The sequence below is a fragment of the Corythoichthys intestinalis genome, chromosome 9 (assembly GCF_030265065.1).
Source record: "Corythoichthys intestinalis isolate RoL2023-P3 chromosome 9, ASM3026506v1, whole genome shotgun sequence".
Lineage (NCBI taxonomy): Eukaryota > Metazoa > Chordata > Actinopteri > Syngnathiformes > Syngnathidae > Corythoichthys > Corythoichthys intestinalis.
This window is the reverse complement of record NC_080403.1, coordinates 16,147,088-16,168,457: the sequence shown is the minus strand read 5'-3', so window position 1 is coordinate 16,168,457 and position 21,370 is coordinate 16,147,088. Positions and strand designations below refer to the sequence as shown.

General features: G+C 38.0%; 1 protein-coding gene across 2 annotated transcripts; it reads left to right on the top strand.

Moving 5' to 3' along the window:
- The first annotated feature begins 308 nt into the window (after positions 1–308).
- On the top strand, positions 309–17,078 carry ube2c (ubiquitin-conjugating enzyme E2C). Of its 2 annotated transcripts, none has more exons than XM_057846154.1 (7): positions 309–427; positions 2,614–2,773; positions 2,832–2,859; positions 5,724–5,810; positions 9,981–10,185; positions 10,249–10,308; positions 16,921–17,069. In XM_057846154.1, the coding sequence occupies exons 2-7, from the start codon at positions 2,676–2,678 to the stop codon at positions 16,956–16,958; spliced, it is 516 nt and encodes a 171-aa protein (XP_057702137.1). In that variant the 5' UTR covers positions 309–427; positions 2,614–2,675; the 3' UTR covers positions 16,959–17,069. The 2 variants fall into 2 exon arrangements, with proteins under 2 accessions (XP_057702137.1, XP_057702138.1); XM_057846155.1 differs by having other exon boundaries at positions 317–427; positions 2,654–2,773; positions 16,921–17,078.
- The last annotated feature ends 4,292 nt before the right edge of the window (positions 17,079–21,370 follow it).

The following is a 21,370-nucleotide window of genomic DNA, read 5'->3' as shown; positions in this document are numbered from 1 at the left end:
CAGTTTGTTTTAAAGAGGGGTGCAAGAGCTGCTTTTTCGGCCTTGTCTGTGTTTTCCGCCATATGTTACTTGTATTTTTATTATTTAAAAAAGCATAAGTCAATGTTTATATTATTTTCAATTTTAATGTACATCCAATGTTCTTAACTTTTATTCTAAAGTGGTTAAAATTGAGGTCTTGCATTTAGATTTGAGGAAATGAAGGAAAATACAAATAACGAACGCAAAACTCAGGCGACCTCTGATTGGCTACCGTAAGGAGGTTTGTATTTGAAAGTCGACCGCTGATTGGCTGAGCGCACCGCTGTCTCGTCCGTTTAAACTGTGAGCGGTACTCCTCTTGGCTTGAAATTCAGTCGCACCGACGCTCTCCTTTTGCTCGTCTATTTCTTTTTCTTTCGGAGCAAATTCAGCGGCAGACGCTGAGGTGAGTTAGTTTGCCTACTAAGATGTTCGGTAAAATGGTGAGAAAATGCCCAATTGGGTCCACTTTGCGATAAAGGAGACGCTAACTTAGCATTTTGAGCCAGCGGTGCTAAAAGTCAACATTAACTCCATGACTAAGCATACATTTGGAAACGATGTCCTACTCGTTTAAACTACTAATAATTGAACATGATGTCTGTCGTTTTGTAGATTCGTTTGTAGCTTGATATGAGGGACTTCGAGGTTAAGTTAGCCATTCAAGATGCAGAATTAGTGGACAATTTCTTGAAAAAATAAACCTTGACTATGTCTATTTTCTGCTGAGTATTCCTTTATAACACTCAGAAACTATCAAAGGCTCGATAAGCCCAGTTTACAGATCAATACTAACTTTATAATTTATACACACACACATATATATATATATCAGGGGTGGGGCAAAATATCGTAAGGATGATACAGTATATCATGACACTTTCTATCCCAAAAAGTTTTCGATATGCTCCCGCAAAAAATCGGTATATCGATTCATTTTTAAAAGGTGCCAACAACTTGCTATCATAATCATCCCATAACAGTGTTAACTCTAAGGCTTCCATTGACGGCAATGGACGTCCAATCCATTCAGACCAGGAGGGGCGAATAAATTCGAAAACCATTTATTCATTCGGTTGATTCAAAACCATAGCATTCGCAGCTAGTCTTTCTGATTTTTGGGGTGTTTACTGGTTAATTTTGTGGCATTTGCAGGTCACGTTCTGTTGACTTTGAGTCACTACCTATTCATTTGGGGAGATTTCCGGTTCACTTCCCTGTTCTGGAACGCAAAACAAACAGGAAGTAACCCATAAATTTCCCAAAATCAACAGGAAGTGACCCTAAAATGCCCCAAAATCAACAGGAAGTGACTGAAAACTCACAGCAAATGGCCTGAAATGCCCCCAAATTAAAGTCATTGGTTGCCAAATGTTCATTCGCTGCCACCCTCCCAACTCAAACGGGTTGGACGTCTATTAGCGATAAACTCATTCCAATTCAGAGCAGAAGGATGAAAATGACTTGTTTTTCTGTTTATTAGTTGTCTTGTAGAACATCCTAGAATGATTTCCTGACCAATGTATCGCTAATCATTGTATTGTTTTATCGTGACATTGTATTGTCTTATCGTGAGTTCATCGTTACCGTGAGCTTTATATCACAAATCGTATCGTGAGGTACCAAGAACCAGTAAAAGGGTGGTAAATCTGTATTTGTTAGAATTTTCTCAATAGTACTGTAGTAGTTTACCTCGGACAAAAGCCTATGTGAATAGGTCAAGAAGAAAAAAATCTCTCAGATGCGTAATGGGTTCTCAAAAAATTGCGATGGTAAGCTTTGCATTGGCAGGTAACCCCCCCAAGTCATTTCCTGTTGATTTTGGGGCATTTTTGGATCACTTCCAGGTGACATTAGGTCACTACCAGTCAATGGAATTGACGTGCAGAGCAGTCAATGGAATTCCCGTGTCATTTTCAAGCAATAATTTCATGTAGTGCTGCAACAATTAATCGATTAACTCGAGTTATTCGATTTAGAAAAAACATTAGAATTAAATTTTGCTGCTTCAAGTATTCGTTTAATTAAAGTGGGGTTGTAAGGGTTTGTTTTGAAAGTGTTTGCATTCAGTTTTATTGATTTGGGTGGATACACTGCCCTTGAGTGGCAACAGTGAAAATGACATAAGTGATTTCACATGGCTGAATCCAGCTGCACCCTGTTAAGACCAACATAAGTTTAGTTTTTGTTTGAGCTTGTTTTTTTAACGCATTCGTAATTTAGTTTATAAGTATATTCAGCTGTTTTTGTGGATATGTGTTTGAACAATTTGTTAAGAGCATTGTAAATTAAAAAAAAAATAAAAAAAAGTTAGCATTTTATAGCATTTCAGCTAGCGCACTTTTGCTATATAAGTTAGCCAATTGTTCTTTTGTTGTACTTGGATCCTCATTTCTTTTTTTTATACCGTGTGAGGCTCAGCTATTTTAATTTTTTATGTTCCTTATCCGATTACTCGATTATTCTAATAAACTAGTTCATCAATCAATCGATGACTAAAATAGATGGCTGCAGGCCTAATTTCATAAGTGAGACTTGCCTCAGATTTTTTTTTTTGTTTGTTTTTTTTTTGTTTTTTTGTGTGTCTTAAAGAGCATTTGCGGTTGCCGGCTTTTAATTGTTTGCTGTCCAGCATCCTCCCGTCCCTTCCTCCAATGGCCTCGCAGAACTTGGACCCCGCCGCATCGGCCGGCGCCGCTGACAAGGCCGGCGAGGCTGGCGGCAACCCGGCCAAAGGAGCCGTCACCAAACGGTGAGAACGTCCGTCGTCTTTGTGGTTCAAAATGAGGAAACCCATTTTTCTTCTGCAGACTGCAAAAGGAGCTGATGACTCTTATGGTGAGTGAGTGCACTTCAACCTCCACAACACACGGGGGAGCCTTTCGCCTCATATGTCGCGTTACAATCAAAACAGGCGGGGTGGGAATCCACAAGTACATGAATATAATAATCATAACACAGGCATGAAAATCTCTCACCTTTCGGCGAAATTCGCCGTTTTGAAGTCAAAAAGGGCGACCTACGTGAATTGCGTATATCCGAGGAGAAATTCTTTTTGGGAGGAGGGGGGGGGGGGGTCGGGAGGTTTTATTTAATTATTATTATTATCATCATGTGATTAACTTAGTACGTAAACTGAGCACTTAAGAACACAGTCAGCAAATCCTTCTAGATGCTTCGCTGACGAGAACCAATCATCGGCCCAAGTTGCGTTCCATTATTCCAACGCGCACACTCCTTATTCGTGTACATGGAGTGTTCGGAGAGCCTTCGGTTGCGTTGCAAAGCAGCGAAAACAAAAAGCAGGCCTTATCCACATCGGGGCAGACCAGAGCACAGCATACACACTTGCCTGTATTTGCCAGCAGATTGAATTTGGTGAGTAATGGTTTCAATCGTTTTCACGTTTTGCGATATAAAAAAGTTACTGCCATTCGTTGCAGCTTGCGTTGAACACTGCCAGAGCTAGCCAAATCTCCCATGAAAAAAAATAGCTCCCGTTAAATTGGCGTCAAGCTTGTGTATTTAGCGGTAATATAAACGAAGAAACACACTGTTGAGTCAAATTAAGCGGCATTCTCTCGGATGGAGGGGGCGCCTCACATCGCTCCCGTCGTCCGCCGGAGACGCGTTATTTTCGGCTTGGATTTGAGCTGACGGCCGGTGTCGGCACAACAGCGGCCCGACGAGTGGTGGGAATGAGTCCTGCTTCTTAAAGCTTTTCAGAAATACAGGGATCCCTCGTTTTTCGCGGTTAATGGGGACCAGAACCCGCCGCAATAAGTGAAAACCGCGAAGTAGCGCCCCAACCCCCCACATTTTTTTGTGCGTGTTCAATGCATTTATTCAGATTTTACATTGGAAAAAAGATACATATATATGACATGTTTTTTCACTTTTTTCACCAAAGTATCATTTATAAATGGTTTTCAAGCACTTCAAAATGTAAGAATTATGATAAGTTTTAAACATGTTACTGCCCCACCGAATTATTTTAAAACAAGAATAAAGTAGTTAGAAAATGCTTGGCTTTATTAAAAGCTTCATAGTGAGTCTACTCAAACCCTCTCAGGTTTTGGTAAACGGTGACTGGCACATGTGCAAAGTTTTTCTTTTTATATATATATATTTTTTGTTTGAAGCAACTTATTTGATTGAATAATAAAGACACAAATGTCCTAGCCAAAATGTGGCCCAAACGCAAAACATTACTTAAATGGAAAAATTTGTTTCAATCAAGAAAAATAGTTTTCAAATGCTTTTTTTGTCTCAAATTTATTATTGCAATCAAAAACATTTTTTTTTTTTTTTTTTGAAGCTACTTTTTGGGATTAAAAGTATATACTGTATTTTGATTGAAGCAACTTTGTTTTTGATAGAAGTAACTTTGTTTTTTGATTGAATAATAAAAACACAAATCTAACTCCATCGTTATTGAGTGAGAAAGAAATTAAGAAAGCTTTAAAACTAAAAGCCACCGGGGAGTCTGTTTTTTTAAATATTTATATTTCATTACATAGACATGCGTCGTAGGGAAGGGAGATTGAGGGATAAAAAAAGGAGTTAGATGAGGCTGCTAAAGGCAGTGGATACCTCATCAGCTGGGTGAATAGCAGACCTGGTAAGAACAAGTTTGCAAGGATAGTCGGGTATTAAATCCAATTATAAACACAATTACAATGTTATTTTTCTATAAGATTTTTATGTCATTGCTTTATTAATCATTAGGTGCTAGAGTTGTTAAGTATGGATAATAATGAAATAATAGTTTTAAGAAAACTGTGCTGTTGGTGGCTCAGTGACCATCTGATGTGGTTTGTTCTCAGATGAACAAGTTGAGGAAGGAAGTTTTGATGCAGAGGTTGAAGGAAGAAAAGAGGCAGACTGACTGAGTCACAGCCAGAAAGTGTTGATGACAGTTTTGATTTCTATTCACTGTTGCCCCCTCCCAATTAAAGTATGTCACAGTCGCAGCCAATTATTATCTAAAGCTGGTTAAAATTGAAGTTATGTTGTTTTAAGGTGTATTAAATACTTGTTCATGTGCCCCTTTTGATCTACGAGCACCCGCCCCTCCACCGGTCTCTGCATGGCCCTGCTGAAACAGTGTGGGTCGACAGAGCTCAATATTTTGTTGCGGTGTACAATACAGTGTACTGGAACATATTTCCTCCACACCCTTCTCACCTTTTTAACCCCTGACCCATTTTCATGCCTGATAACAAATATTAGAGAAAATTAACTTGAAAAATACAACTTAAAATCTTAGGTAAAAAATGAAACAAAATATGGAAAATATATTAAAAAATAAAGATTGCAAAATAGTGAATTAACAAAAAAAAAATTAGAAGGAAATATAAAGTGGAAAAAATATTAAGTATAATTCATCTTTTTGATTTAAATATGGAAAATATATTAAAAAAAAGATTGCAAAATAGTGAATTAACAAAAAATAGAAGGAAAATCTAAAGTGGAAAAAATATTATGTATAATTCATTTTTTTTTCTTGACCATTTTTCAATATTATTTTTCCATATAATTTTGTATTCATCCAAATCTTTAGCTATATTCTTTAACTCTTTCTCCACTAATGACAGTGATAGATGCTCAATCTGTTTGAAACAGGAGGGATGGCAGCAAATGAACAAAAGTGGAAAATGATTTTTCTCACTTGCTCATGAATTGTTTTTTGCGCGTGGCAGATGGCGGGCGACAATGGAATCTCGGCCTTCCCCGAGTCTGACAACCTCTTCAAGTGGATCGGAACCATCGACGGCGCTAAGGGCACGGTAGGTTCCCGCTGTCGGTGCTCGCTTGCTTGTCGGCACTTCCGAACTAGTGACCAACCCTCAAGGAGTATATTGATACTAGGGCTGCAGGTATCGATTATTTTAGTAGTCGATTAACCCTTTAACACCTAAGCCTATTTTGGCCGATTTTGCATGCATTTGATGTTGCCTTTATATTTCAAAGAAAAAATTGTTTACAATGGCCAAATTGGGTCCCTCTTTTCAGGACACCTTGAACTTCATGTCTAAACTGTTGTTTTCTTCACTGACCAATTATAATCCACATTTTGGACCCAAAAAGACAAAAAAATCCCAAAATCTTTTTTCAAAATTTGTAATGTTGACGTCCCATTGACAACCAAACATGCTCGACCAACCGCTTTGAAGCTTGATAATATTTATTCAACTTGTTAGGATAAACATTCAATAGAAAAAAATAAGATTGAATAGTTTTATGTTTGACAATTCAACACAAACAGCAGGTATGGTCATAGGCGTTTTTGGCCTTTACACATACTATGGTCAAAACAGGCTATATAGTGTGCATAATAGTGAGAAAAAAATGTATACATATCATCTAACACAAAAAGGGTTTGGAAGATATCTCTTTGTGAATTAAGGTGATGGGTATAATACCTAATCTAAAGTACATGCAATCAAGCTTCTCGAACACTCAGTTTTATAAAAATTGAAAAGATTATAGTGAAGAAAAAATATATATAACATTGAAAAAAAGTATTTTAAAAAATATTGACAAGTAGTTCAATTTCTTGGATTTTTCAGGCATGCGACCCAATAATTTTTTTTTATTTTATTTATTTTTTTTTTTGCGCACTCAATAAAGCTTCTTCTTGAAGAGGTCACGGAGCTGCGTCACACACAACGTCACACAGCCTACTCTTTCGCCGTTTGCGCTCTACTGTCACTTCTACTCGCCGAGACGACGATTCATCAGAGGAAAACAACGACAAATACGACTCATCTTCTTCCTTGAGTTAATGAAATAATGCATTAGCTTGTGCTAAATGTAGTTTTAGATTCATTCTGCACGTTTCAAAGTCGCTCGCTCAAACCAACCGGTGTTGTGCATTTTTCGGCACGACACCGGCCGCTGCTTGCTTCGCATGCCTCCCTTTCAATAGCTGGCGCCTCGCTCGGAAATTTATTAAAAATGATCACGTTCGGTTCGTCCTTCCTGACATCACACCGACTCTTGGGATAAGTAGTCTTTTGTGCTGCTTTCGCTTTTGAAAAAGGATAAGAAATGATGACAATATGGAGATGGATACATGGTCCATGCAGCGTTTTAATGCATACTTATGAGTGCAATAAAACTATATAACTCAAATGACATTATCTCCCGTTTTTCTTGGCCGATTGACTTCAAATAAAAACTGGTGTGGACATCAACTTCCGCACTTTCAAACGAGACCAACCAGCAGCGCGTGGGTGATGTAATTACAGCGTGACGAAGCTTCAAAGACTATATGCGTAAACGCGTCGCTGCCCACACGTTCGGTGTTAAAGGGTTAATCGATGATCTAATTAGTTCGAATAATCGAGTAATCGTATAAGAAACATCAAAAATTAAAATACCTGAACTGAACCTCAAACGGTTTATAAAATGAATACCGGTAAATGAGGATCGATATACATTAAAAGAACAATTGGCTAATTTACATAGCAAAGGTCTGGTAGCTTAAATGCTGGAAAATGCTAACTTTTTATTTATTCATTTTTTTACAATGCTGTGTTAACAAATGGTTCACACACATATTCCCACAAAAACTGCTAAATATACCTAATAAACTGAATTACGAAAGCATTAAAAAAAAAAAACTTTAGCTCAAACAAATTTATCTTATGTTGGGGAGGGAGCAGCTGGATTAAGCCATGTGAAATGAGGCAGAATAGAGGGCAGTGTATTCACCCAAATCAATAAAGCTAAATGCAAAAACTTTCAAAACAAACCATTACAATGGCACTTTAATTAAACGAATACTCAAAGCAGCAAAATTTAATTCGAATCTTTTTTTCTAATCGAATACTTGTGTTAATCGAATAATCGTTGCAGCACCAATTGATACAGTGCAAAAAGTGTGTTGGTCAGTGAATAGTGACCTCTGCTGTACATCTAAATTCATTGCAGGTAAACAAAATGTAAATGGGGGCGGATGGCTCATCCTGTAACCGCTGTAAAGTTGCCCCCCCCCCACCCCCCCCCCCGACGCAAACTTACGCTACTGGCCAAAATAATTGGAACCCCTGCAATTCTTGTCAGATAATGCTCAATTTCTCCCAGAAAATGATTGCAATTACATATTCTTTAGTAGTAGTATCTTTATTCATTTTGCTTGCAATGAAAAAACACAAAAGAGAATGGGGGGAAAAAAAATCATTATCATTTTACACAAAACTCCAAAAATGGGCCAGACAAAAGTATTGGCATCCTTTGAAAAATCATGTGATGCTTCTCTAATTTGTATAATTAACAGCACCTGTTACTTACCTGTGGTGGCAATAACTAAATCACACTTGCAGTCAGTTAAAATGGATTAAAGCTGGTTCAACCTCTGCCCTGTGTCCTTGTGTGTACCAAATTGAGCATGGAGAAAAGAAAGAAGACCAAAGAACTGTCTGAGGACTTGAGAAGCAAAATTGTGAAGCAGCATGGGCAATCTCAAGGCTTCAAGTCCATCTCCAAAGACCTGAATTTCTTGTCTACCTAGCTAACCTACCTAGATGTGGACAGAAAAGAAAAACTGACGAGAGATTTCAACAAAAGATTGTGCGGATGGTGGATAAAGAACCTCGACTAACATCCGAACAAGTTCAAGCTGTCCCGTAGTCCAAGGGTACAACAGTGTCAACCCGTACTATTCATCGGTGTCTGAATGAAAAGGGACTCTTTGGTAGGATACCCAGGAAGACCCCACTTCTGACCCAGAGACATAAAAAAGCCAGGTTAGAGTTTGCTAAAACCTACCTGAAAAAGCCAAAAACGTTTTGGAAGAATGTTCTCTGGTCAGATGAGACAAAAGTAGAGCTTTTTGGGGAAAAAGCACCAACCATAGACATCATCACTAGGTTATGAAGTCTATGCATCAACATAGAGTTTACAGGGAAAAAACGAGGCCTTCAAATAAAACACAGTCAAACATGGTGGAGGTTCCCTGATGTTTTGGGGTTGCTTTGCTACCTCTGGCACTGGACTGCTTGATCGTGTGCTTGTCAATATGAAGTCTGAAGACTACCAACAAATTTTGCAGCATAATGTAGGGCACAGTGTGACAAAGCTGGGTCTCCTTCAGAGGTCTTGGGTCTTCCAGTTGGATAATGAAACAAAACACACTTCAAAAAGCACAAGACAATGGTTTGAGAGAAAGCACTGGAGACTTCTAAAGTGGCCAGCAATGAGTCCAGACTTGAATCCCATAGAACACCCTTGGAAAGATCTGAAAATGGCAGTTTGGAGAAGGCATCCTTCAAATCAAAGAGACCTGGAGCAGTTGGCCAAAGAAGAATGGTCTAAAATTCTAGCAGAGCATTGTAAGAAATGCAGTAATTTTGTCTAAAGGTTGTGCTACCAAGTATTAGGCTGAGGGTGCATAAAAATGATGTCATTCAGTTGTGTTAGTCTGTGATGAATTTTTTTTTTTTGGGGGGGGGGGGGGGGTGCTGCTATCGTTTTTGCGATATTACGCTCTTTTGTAGGTCAATCTGAGGTCAACCAGCCCCCCATTTTGATTAAAAATGGAGTCCATCATTTATGCTTCGTTTGTGCTGCAATTGTTTCATAGATATTGAGATATTTTGTGTGATGTCAATTGCAGCTTTTCCGTATCCAACTCCTGCGGCTGAAGGGGCGTACCAACTCTCCCAATAACGGCTGTCCCAGCAACTAGCGAAATGTAGCACAAACAAATGGCACCATTTCGGGTCCATTTTGGAGTAAATGGGAGGCTTGAGATCTTAATTTCGTGTGAAGATGTGACTCACATGTCCATCCAGTTTCTTTCCTTATGAACGCTATTTTGCGTGGCACATCCATGCGTTACATTTTTTTTTTTTTTTTTTTTTTTTGCAATACAAGCAGTAATACGGTGTTTCACGCTTGCGCTAACGCACCAGTGCTGTCGCTAGTCTGAATGTCGTCTGCTTGTGACGCAGGTGTACGAGGGTTTAAGGTACAAGCTGTCCCTGGATTTCCCGGCGGGCTACCCCTACCAAGCGCCGCGCGTGCGCTTCCTGACGCCCTGCTTCCACCCCAACGTGGACGATCAGGGCTTCATCTGCCTGGACATCCTCAAGGACAAGTGGTCGGCGCTGCTGGACGTGCGCGCCATCCTGCTGTGCCTCCAGAGCCTCCTGGGAGGTAAAACCGAACGCTCGAAAGCAGTCCCACGACCTTGTTTCACCCTCCACACTTTGCTTCCAGAACCCAACAATGACAGTCCGCTCAACGTGACGGCCGCCACACTCTGGCCCGACCAGGAAGGTGAGTGGGGGTGTTGTTGAGCGGCTTTCCGTGTGGAAAAATATTCATTTCCTTGAGCAAATGAAAGTTTTGTTTAGTTCGCCTTTTCTTACTAATTGATCATATGTTGTAGTGCTGCAACGATTAATCGGTTAATTCGAGTAATTCAATTAGAAAGATTCGAATTAAATTTTGCTGCTTCGAGTATTCGTTTAAAGTGGATAAATAAACTGAAACTGAGTTGTAATAGTATGTTTTGAAAGTGTTTGCATTAGTTTTGTTGATTTAGGTGGATACACTGCCCTCTAGTGGCAATAGTGAATAAAAACAACTCCTATCACGTGGCTGAATTTTTTGTTATATGTGTTTGAACCATTTGTTAAGAGCATTGGGGGGAAAAAAAGTTAGCATTTTATAGCATTTAAGCTAGCAAACTTTTGCTAAGCAAGTTAGCCAATCGATCTTTTGTTGTACTTAAAGCCTCATTAACCTGTAGGTGTTATTTTATTTTGACTAAATTCTTGTGATTTTGTCCAAAGTATGGCTTTTCCTTTGAAGTGTGATAACCAAGTCATTTATGAATATTTTTTCACTTTCAAACACTCAAAAATGTTCATTGGCATCTGACCCATCTATAAATATAGTTTTTCTTTTTTTAATGCCCTATATGGACATTAATAGCAGTATTATTCTAATAGCAAAACTAACTTTGCTGCATTAATTTGAATATTTCATATGAAATAGTTAGAGGCCCAAATAAGCCATAACAACAGAATTTTTTTATGCATGCCCAGTTTTTACATAATGGCGGTTTTCTGAATCAAACTAAATTCTTGTGATTTTGTCCAAAGTATGGCTTTTCCTTTGAAGTGTGATAACTAAGTCATTTATGAATATTTTTTCACTTTCAACAACTCAAAAATGTTCATTGGCATCAGACCTATATAGTTTTTTATTTTTTTATGCCCCCTATGGACATTAATAGCAGTATTATTCTAATAGCAAAACTATCTATGCTGTGTATAATATATATCTATATATCAAATAAAAGTCTAATTTGAATATTTCATATGACATAGTTAGAGGCCCAAATAAGTTCATAAGTCATAACAACAGAATTTCTTTGCAAGCAAATTCATGTTTTGGCCTTTGGCGCCCCTTAGTGACTTTTGGGTGTTAATACTCTCAACACAAAAATGTCTCTATTTCAATGTTTGTGACTCTCCAAAGAAGCGATTGCATCAGTAATCACGGAAAATGCATTATAACAACTCAGGTTTACAGCATATCAAAAATTATGATTTATAATGAGTCAATGAGCCAGAACATGGCATTATTACAAGAATTTAGTGCGAAGCTCCCCAACCTGTTTGCAATAAGTTAGAAATTGCAGCATGGTGCCATTTTGATCTTGACATGTTTTTACTATCCTGAGGAAATATTGACTCCTTAGTGTAATTTTTCCAATGCTTTTTCTTTGATGAAACACAGAAAAAAACCTTTAAAAAGAAGAGCCAGAATATGGACAAATAACATCAACGGGTTTTCTTTTGTTGTACTTAGAGCCTCATTAATGTATTTTTTATACCGTTTGACGCTCAGCTGAGGTATTTTAATTTTTTTATGTCCCGATTATTCGAACTAACTAGTTCATCGATTAATCGATAGCCGCAGCCCTAATATGTTGCCCTTTTGAAGCCGAATGCAAAAACCCATTTTTATTTAATGGCATATTTTTGCTTTAATGACTACGGAAGCGTATTGCTGCCACACCGCCCAAAAGTCCGGCATCATTTTTACATGATGGTATCACATAAAAACGAGTGTTGCACTGATACGGTACTGAAATGATGTCATAAATATCGGGGTGTAAAAATAATGTGGCGATGCTCTGCAATATGTACTTTTTGATGTGTAGTTTTCAACTGCTTGTCCTTCCCGACCCAAGATGGCTGCCAGCTATTAGGGGTGCACGATATCCATTCTTTGAAACCGATATCGATAGCTTCCTGCTCCTCAAAGCCGATACCGATATCGATAACCGATAATAAATATATAATTTAAAAAATGTATAACCTGAGTTTTTGAACACCTGGGGGTTTACAAAAATCGTGGTTGGATTCAACATAGATTTGCCTTTGATATCATCAGATTTTTCATAATGACATGAACGAAACGGTGCGTTTCACTTCTGCACTACCCGACAGCCAGCTAAGAATGAACGCACTTCCATAAACCACAAGGCTTGGTCTTTTCTTGCTTTTATGGGAAGACACTCGTCTTAATATTGTGAAAGTACAACAGAGAAATACACATATTCAATACTCAATATACAACAAACTGCACAATACACTTATATACACAACTATTATATATAGCACACTAGCTTGAGCTACTAAAGCATTGGCTGGCTTCTATAACACAACTTATGAAGTTCTGTACTTATGACCCTTCACCACAGAAGTAAATATATTTTGCACATCCATATGTAATAGTAAAAATAAAATACTTACATATATTTCCGAGGCGGAAACGTTAGGGTGACCATATTTTGATTTCCAAAAAAGATGACACTCGGCCCGGCCTCGAGATACTTGAATTTTACTCGAAGTCCACTCAAAGATGCCTATATAACTTTAATATATTTAAAGTTTGCCTCCTCCAGCTGGTTAGAAAAATTCAGTTTTATTAAAAAAAGAAAAACAAAAAAAAAACATAGGCCTATTGCCATATAGTATTTATTATACACCATATGGAAATATTTTTTACTCAACAGGCTTTATTCTTCCTAAAAAAAAAAAAAAAAAATCAAACCTTAAAATATATATATATATATATATATATAATATACACGGTATAATGCAGACCCATGGAAATGTAGTCCAGTCAATACGCACACACAGTAGGCTATGTGCCAACTCAATATTTTTATAAATTACAATGACGACAATTGTCACTGACAAATTGTTAATCCCACTCAATTTTTATTGTCATTCAGTGTTCTAGATAGTACGCAAACAATAACTGAAATAAACTGACAAGCTATTCAACCAGTGTTTCCAAACGCAGCAGTTCAAAACTACATCGACCATAATGCCGAGTGCACTGATAGCTACCCTGTTAGCGAGTACCGGGCGAGGCAAAATCAAACTTTGCTATAAAAGTTTACAATCATCGGCAGCGCAACGATGCGACACCACAGAGGATTTTACAGATTACGCCAGTACAAATCACCGACAGAAGTCAACAGTTGCCATTATATACGTATTTATTGTAAAAAAAACTCTCAACTGGGCAGGCACTCCTATTTAAAATATAATACTAACATTCAATCAAATACATGAACACAGAACAATTAATACAAGACTAATACAATATACTGCATCTCTGTTTACACATATAACCCTTTATTCAACACACGTGATCGACATTAACAGGAGAGAAACCTACAGAACGTGTATGGAGCCACGTCTTAAAACTCCTTGCTGTTGTCTGATTTCTTGCTAAACTGTCAACCGTCGTTAGATGGTGGTAATTCCACATGAAAGAAAGGGTAAACTGCCAACAAAAAACGAGAAGAAGATGTACTCCTTCTCCCACCCCTAGTAGTCGGAGCCACATCAACGCAGGCAGGCACTGCCTCCTAGCGGCCGGAGGGATTCTCTTCAAATTGGTCCCATGAAAAATCATAAAAAACGGACGTTTTCATGAATTTATGAAACCCGGCTGGACCCTCCGGAGAGCACGTAATAAGAGGACATGTCCGGGCAAAAGACGATGTTTGGTCACCCTAGGAAACATAACAGAAAGCATTCACCACTGTCAATGCTACAACTAGACACCGCAATGTAGGGTTGTTCCGATCATGTTTTTTTGCTCCCGATCCGATTGGTTTTAGTTCGAGTATCTTCCGCTCCCGATATTTCCCGATCCGATTGCTTTTTTTTTTTGCTCCCGATTCAATTCCAATCATTCTCGATAATTTTTCCCGATCATATACATTTTGGCAATGCATTAAGAAAAAAATGAATAAAACTCGGACGAATATATACATTCAACATACAGTACATAAGTACTGTATTTGTTTATTATGACAATAAATCCTCAAGATGGCATTTACATTATTAACATTCTTTCTGTGAGAGGGATCCACGGATAGAAAGACTTGTGACTTTGTATATTGTGACTAAATTTTGCCATCTAGTGTATTTGTTGAGCTTTCAGTAAATGATACTGTAGCCATGTCCAAATGCATGATGGGAAGTGGAACCATGACTGTGCGTAGTGCTACCAATTGATATATCTTCTGTGTTGGGAAATAACCTAAGGTGTTAAGAAAAAGATCAATTGCTACCTTGCTTCCCCACATTGCTATCAATTGTTACCTTGCTTCCCCACATTGCTTCCCATGATATTTCTAATCGTAGGGAGAGGGTTTGTAAGGCTTTAGCCAATTTAAAAAAAGGCTCCAAAGGCTGCCAAAATTCATTCTACTCATTTTACGCTGCCTTTTATCTCTCTATATAGGTAAAACGGCGCCATTACAGATTGAGCGCGACAATGCGTTAGTGGGTCGTGCAGCGCATGCATTAATTGCGTTAAATATTTTAACGTGATACATTTTTAAAAAACATAATTACCGCCGTTATCGGGATAAATTTGATAACCCTACCTTAAGCCTAAACTAAAGACTCTGGATGAGTGTAACATATTATGTCTGTAACGTTAAATACAATTAGAAAACGATTTATTTAAAAAATATATATATATATTTAAAAAAGGCATGGTCGATATTTTTTTGCTGATTCCGATACTTTGAAAATGACGTGATCGGACCCGATCGATCGGCAGATCGGGACATCTCTACTGCAATCTGTAAGTGATTGAACCAAACTACTGTAACAAAAAATAGGTGCATTGAATTATCCAGACCAACAGGTGGGAGCAATGCCCCGCAAATGGTCAACCAATTTCCCATACTAGTGTGTTAACTGCAAAGCCAGAACAGTACATATAAATGTTATTGGGTTCATCGGGATGACGTCATAATTCCTATTATCGGACCAATAATTATCGTCCACCAGTACCAGCTATGCACATCACTGAAAAACAAAAATTGCTTGTCGTCCTTCCTAGGATGATAGACGTCCAATCCGTTTGAAGCAAGAGGGTGGCAACGAATTAACTAAATGAAATTGTGTGTTTATTACTAGTAGACGTCTAATCAGGGGTGAAAGTGGGCCAAAACGGTCAAGAACGCAGTTCCGGTATAAGATTCAGGGCTGGAACGCTGTTCCGGTATACAGTGCTTTGATTCCGAAAATATGACAGCAACTGTCAAAACGCTATGTAAAAACGAAAAAATACAAAGCTGCCACACATGCATTTCATCTCCAAGAAGAAAACAATCTACCCACATCAGATTTACATACACAAGTGTTAACAACAAGCATAATAAAGTGCTTGTGTAGGGTAATCCGTTTCCACCAATATTTATTATTTTATTCCACGGACGGCATGGAGGTTTCCCCAGCTGCTGCAGTTATCTTAGTTTGGCGAGGACGAGTTGCGTCAATGCGCGAATGCACGCAACAAAGCAAAATGCCTGGACTCATTTATCGGTTCAATTGGCCGACATACTGACATGTGATCAGCAGGGTTAGTTAGCTCTGATTGGTTCAAATGTGCATGTTTTCTGGAACGGCAAAAAAAAAAAAAAAGTTGTTGACTTGATGCGACAAAAAAAGGGCAATGCAACCTAAAATGGATCAAATCTTTAAGAGAAATGAAAGAGTTGAGTAGGCTTATTTATCATATTTAGTTTTATTTGCTCTGATGGGGAAGTTCAGAACATCTTAGCTGTCAATGTGCACTTTGGACTTACTTGTAAATTTGTTCATTGATGTTAGGCTACTTATTAATTTCCTTATGATTTAAAAAAAAAAAAAAAAGTCGATGTTTGCGCGATCTTCAAAATATATTGCATTTCACTCTGCATAAGTACATAATATGTACATGTTTTTCTGAACGTATGTTACTTATCTCTTTATTATTTAAAAAAAAAGTATGTTTGCATTGACTTAGTTTAATATACATCCTATGTTCTTAAGTAGTTAAAATTGAGATTTGGCATTTAGTATGTGAGGAAATGAGGGAAAATCTAAATTAGGAGATGGAGGTTGGGGATGTTGCTGTTTTCGTTTTTTTATTTTGTACTTTTATTTTGCAGATCATTGGAAAAAATAGTTTTGAATGAAAATGTTTTTGTATGTGTTATAGAAATAACTGTGCTAAAACCGTTTTCTTTGCATTTCAGTAGTTTAAGAGGTTTGACACCCCTGCCCCCCTGCCAAAAAAAAAAAAAAAAAAATCCAATAAAATTTCTGGCTCCGTGGCGACCTTCATGTCGGGGGGGTTACGGACAGAAATTCTAGCCACTTTCACCCCTGCGTCTAATTCATTTGAAGTGGAAATGTAATTCGCTGCCAACCCTACCACTTCAAATGGATTGGACGTCTAGTGCCATTTAAGGGTTTTGTATCAGGCAACACTAGTACGAATGAGAGAACTGTCTGGTAATAATGTGCGAGCTGAAACACAATTGCGTCCTAATTGTTTGTGCTCTCCTTTCAGCCTACAAAGCTCATCTACACTCAACGTTCCAAAAGTGAACCCACTGGCCTTTTCCTTTCTTTCCTTTTGATTTTATCCCACTTTGTACAATATTTTCATGTTTGTTTGCCTTTCTTTGAGCAATAAAATTCTTTATGAAAACTTTTACACAATTTTATTATTATTTTTTTAAACCTTAACCATTCGCAGTGGCATTGAACCAGCATTTTCGTCAACGAACTATTTTTTTTCATGACAATGACGTCACGACGGCGAGCTAAAAACTTGTCTTGGGAGACTAAAACATAATGAGATAGTTGCCAGTTGTCGATGAGAAAGAGATGAAAATTCGCTGTAGTTTCCATCATAAGTTTATAATGTTATATTTTATTATTGTATGTGAAGTTAGCACGCATCTTAGCAGTCTTAGCGATCCTCCCACCCCACACGCTCCTTTTGTGAAATGTATCAGGTAGCATGAGCATCGCATTAGCATTTAGCGCAGTGACTCTGTGTCTTCTTCAACTCTTGGAAAACATTTTTCAGACAGTTCGTCGCGTCCAGGTGAGTTTAATTGCAAATAATGTACCGTTTTCCTCCTGAGTGTGTATTATCCTCATGAAGATGTTGATGTCCTTGTAGACCTTGTCTGTCAATGTTCATTGAAAATTGTGGGAAACCTTTGAATATTTATTCGTGGACTAAAACTCTTGAAGTTTATAGACAAAAAAAATTTGAGAATTGTCCACTAAAAGACGAACACATCTTGAAATAACTAAAATATCACTAAGACTAAAGTATTTTCATCCAAAAGACGAAAATTTAAAGCGCTGCAATGCTAAATTGTGCGGAGTCCAAGGCAATTAAGTTGATCACCAGAAGATGTCAGATCCATTTGAAGAGCGAGGGTGCTGGCGAATGCCAGCCCTCCTCCTCCAAACAGATTGGACGTCTAGCACTGTCAATCGCAGCCAATGAATTTGTTGATCCTATTACGCTAACTTAATATGAGCAGTCCTAAAAGTAAAAATCACTAGTAACAATTTTAGTAGATTTGATATTTTTTACATTTCAGTAAATATATGTATGATACTGTGCTTCTGTTTACGCTGAATGGTTTTAATTTGCAGCAGTACTTGATGCAATTAACATTTGTGGTAGGCAGAGGTTGCGCTAGACTTTTTCGTTGTCTGTCATTTTGACTGACAGGGTCATAAAAATCCGGTCATAATCTATTTTTACCCGTCACTTCAATATTTAAAATGATGATAATGACATTGTGGTGACCCTTTGTTTGGCATAATTCATCTTCCGTACTTGTGTGTCCATTTGGCCGAGCGCGTTACCCGCTACGACACAGTCACGTGACAGAGACACTTTCGAGCCGCGCGCGTTCCGGCTTGAATAGAGTTCACAGAGAGCAGCAGAGCTACAGAGGCTGGACACAGCAATTCGAGCTAACAAGACTCTTAACATTGCATACCGCTTCAACTTATTCAATAGTATTTAGTTTTCCTTCATTTTAAATTAATATTCTGTCCGAACAAGCTTAACAGAGAATCCACACCGTGCCATCCTCACACATCAAGCAGATGAGGTTACATATGGAACAATGAAATTAACAGTTCACCTGCTGTGGCCTGAATGCAGTCTCACTTTCCTCCTGGTGCGCATGGACTTGAATTGCGTGCCTGCTTGTGCAGTCCCTGTTTTTTCACCTCTTTTCTCAACACCATCGTCGTTTTGGGGCTTTTTGAAGAAACTTCGGACACTCAGTTGCCTTGACATTTTTCAGAGTAAGGCCAACGACGTCATGCATCAAGAGAGACAATAGCTAATTAATATGCTCACTCGCCACCCTGTGGTCTGGGGTGTGAATTGCAACCTGTCAAAATGACAGATGGACTTGTTTTTTCCGTCACCGTTTTAAAAAATCGGTCAACGACGGAAAATATTCGGTTAACGCGACCCCTGGTGGTAGGTCACTTTGTCAAGTCTAGAAAAGCAGTCATAATTTTTGAAAAATCCTACAAAAACATATATGGCGAAAAACACTGGTGACTTGAAGTTCCGCTCTGAGAGCCCCAATTTGACCAAATTTCAAAATCGTCTTATATGCATGTGTGACATCATTGGAAAGCTTAAAATCTCTTTTCTGGGGGAAGAAAAATTTTGAACAGGAGGGCTTTTAAAAAAAATTAAAGAGCAAAACCCTAACTGGAGGCGAGAGCAGAATTAATTAATTAATAATATTATCGCGTACTTACCTTTTTTCGATCCAAAAACTCCATGTAGCATGTACCTGTATCGTCGAGTGTCAAGACAGATGTGAATGGCCACAGCCGGATTTTGGGGGGATTTTATGGGTTAAACAAGCTAATATAACAAGGGTTGTGGTGCAGAAATTGCAGACATCAAGGAGTGGTTGAGATGTTCTTTTTTTAAATATTTACCCTTTGAAACGCCCCCCCCCCCCATTTCATCTTTGTTTGGATCGATTATCTATCCTCTAACATATTGGTGAAAATGCGACCATAACAAAAAAATACAATTATTCGATAGTTATGAGGTAGATTTCCGTGGCTTTTTTACAGACGCCATTTTTTCATTGTGATGTAATTTGTTTAAAAATTTAAAATATGCAAGTGAATTTTTTTTTTTTTTTTAAATATTAGACATCAATTAATCAAAATATCTCATTCTTATCTTAGAATCATTAATTTTAATGGCTAGGTTGAAACAAAAGCGGTTGTGCAACGTCTGTAAACGGGGGTTTCTAGGGTAAAAATTAAAAATAGTTCGGGGGCTTCATGCGCCATGAATCTGCTATAGCAGCATATAGACATTATTCTATCAAACAATAGTTCTTTTTGGCTTAAAATATAGCAGTTTTTTTTTAAAGAGGACTGGAAGAGCAGAAACTGCTTTTTCAGTCATCTGTGTTTTCCGCCATATATATATTTTTTCACAGTTAATGGGGACCACAACCCGCCACAATGTGGAAAAACTTTGTGTTCATTGTATTTATTTATTTAGCATTGGAAAGAGATTTATACACAAGACATATTTTTTCATTTTCCCAAAGTATAATTCAAAAACCTATATTATATATAAATACATGGTTTTAAAACACTTCAAATGTAATGTTTTAAACATGTTACCGTCCCACTGAATAATTTTTTTCAAACAAGAATAAAGTAGAAAAATGTTTGGCTTTATTAAATGCTTCCTTGAGTGAGTCCACTCAAATCTGCTCACAATGAGTTACAGCAACTGTTTAACAAGTTAAACGATGATTGACACATGTGGCACTTTGAAGTTCGTCTCTGGCAAGATCAAACCCAAAAGTCTGTCAATCATCGTTAACTTTAATAAGCAACACAAGTGCACTGCCTGATGAACAAAGAGCAGGGAGTGGGAGGGAAGGAGAGTGAGACTACGCGATCGGCTTGAGACAGCTCATATGTATTTTTGTAATGGAAATAAAAATCCTCGAAAGACTGAGAGCGGAAGGTTTGAAGTAGCAAGGGATCACTGTACAGTGGTACCTCTACATGCGTATTTAATTTGTTCCAGGACCCGTTTTGTAAGTCGAAATGGCCGTATGTTGAGTAGGATTTTCCCATAATACATATTTCGTTCCACAGCCCAAAAAAAACAAACACTAAATCCTTTATACTGCAGGTACAATTACCAATAGCAAAACAAATAAATCATAAACACAATTCGGAATGCTATAATGCACGATATAATGCAATGAATCAGGTTCAAATGTGGCGGTTGTGTTTCGCATGCTGTTCCTGAACGCACTGTGTGAGGACTGTTTGTTGTTGGCTATGGTGGACAGCATTGTTGTTAATAACGGCGTTACTAACGGCTTTATTTTTTTCAGTAATGAGTAATCTAATTAATTACTTTTCTCATCTTGGCAACGCCGTTACCGTTACTGAGGCGGGAAAGGCGTGCGTTACTAAGTTGGTTGAATAAAAAAAGTCTGAGAGAAACGGACTCACGGGGACGAGAACAGAGCAGGAGTGGGGAAGACGCCGTTGCAACCGCGACGCTAGGTGGCTCCAATAATACCTGACTGTAGCCATAGCCGACAAACTACGCCCACATGACACGGTAGATATCATATTATAGAACTAGATGCACATGACAGACAGCTGCAGCTACGTTTTAAGGACTACATACGTTAGTAAACAGCCGCCATCTTAAAGCAGAAGACCTCAGGAAGGCCCTGATGTAGAGATCCTTCCTAGCGAACCTAAGTAACTTTTTTTTTTTTTTAATCTAAAATGCTACTAAATCGGCAAAATCTTAATTTAAATCAGATTAAGTGCTCCTAAATCGGCAAAATCTTAACTTAAATCTATCTTTAAATGATGAAACAGTTTTAAAATTTACACGTTTAAAGTAGACAGAAGGGAACTAATGCAATAACGGGAGCAATTTTAACAACTTTAACGAT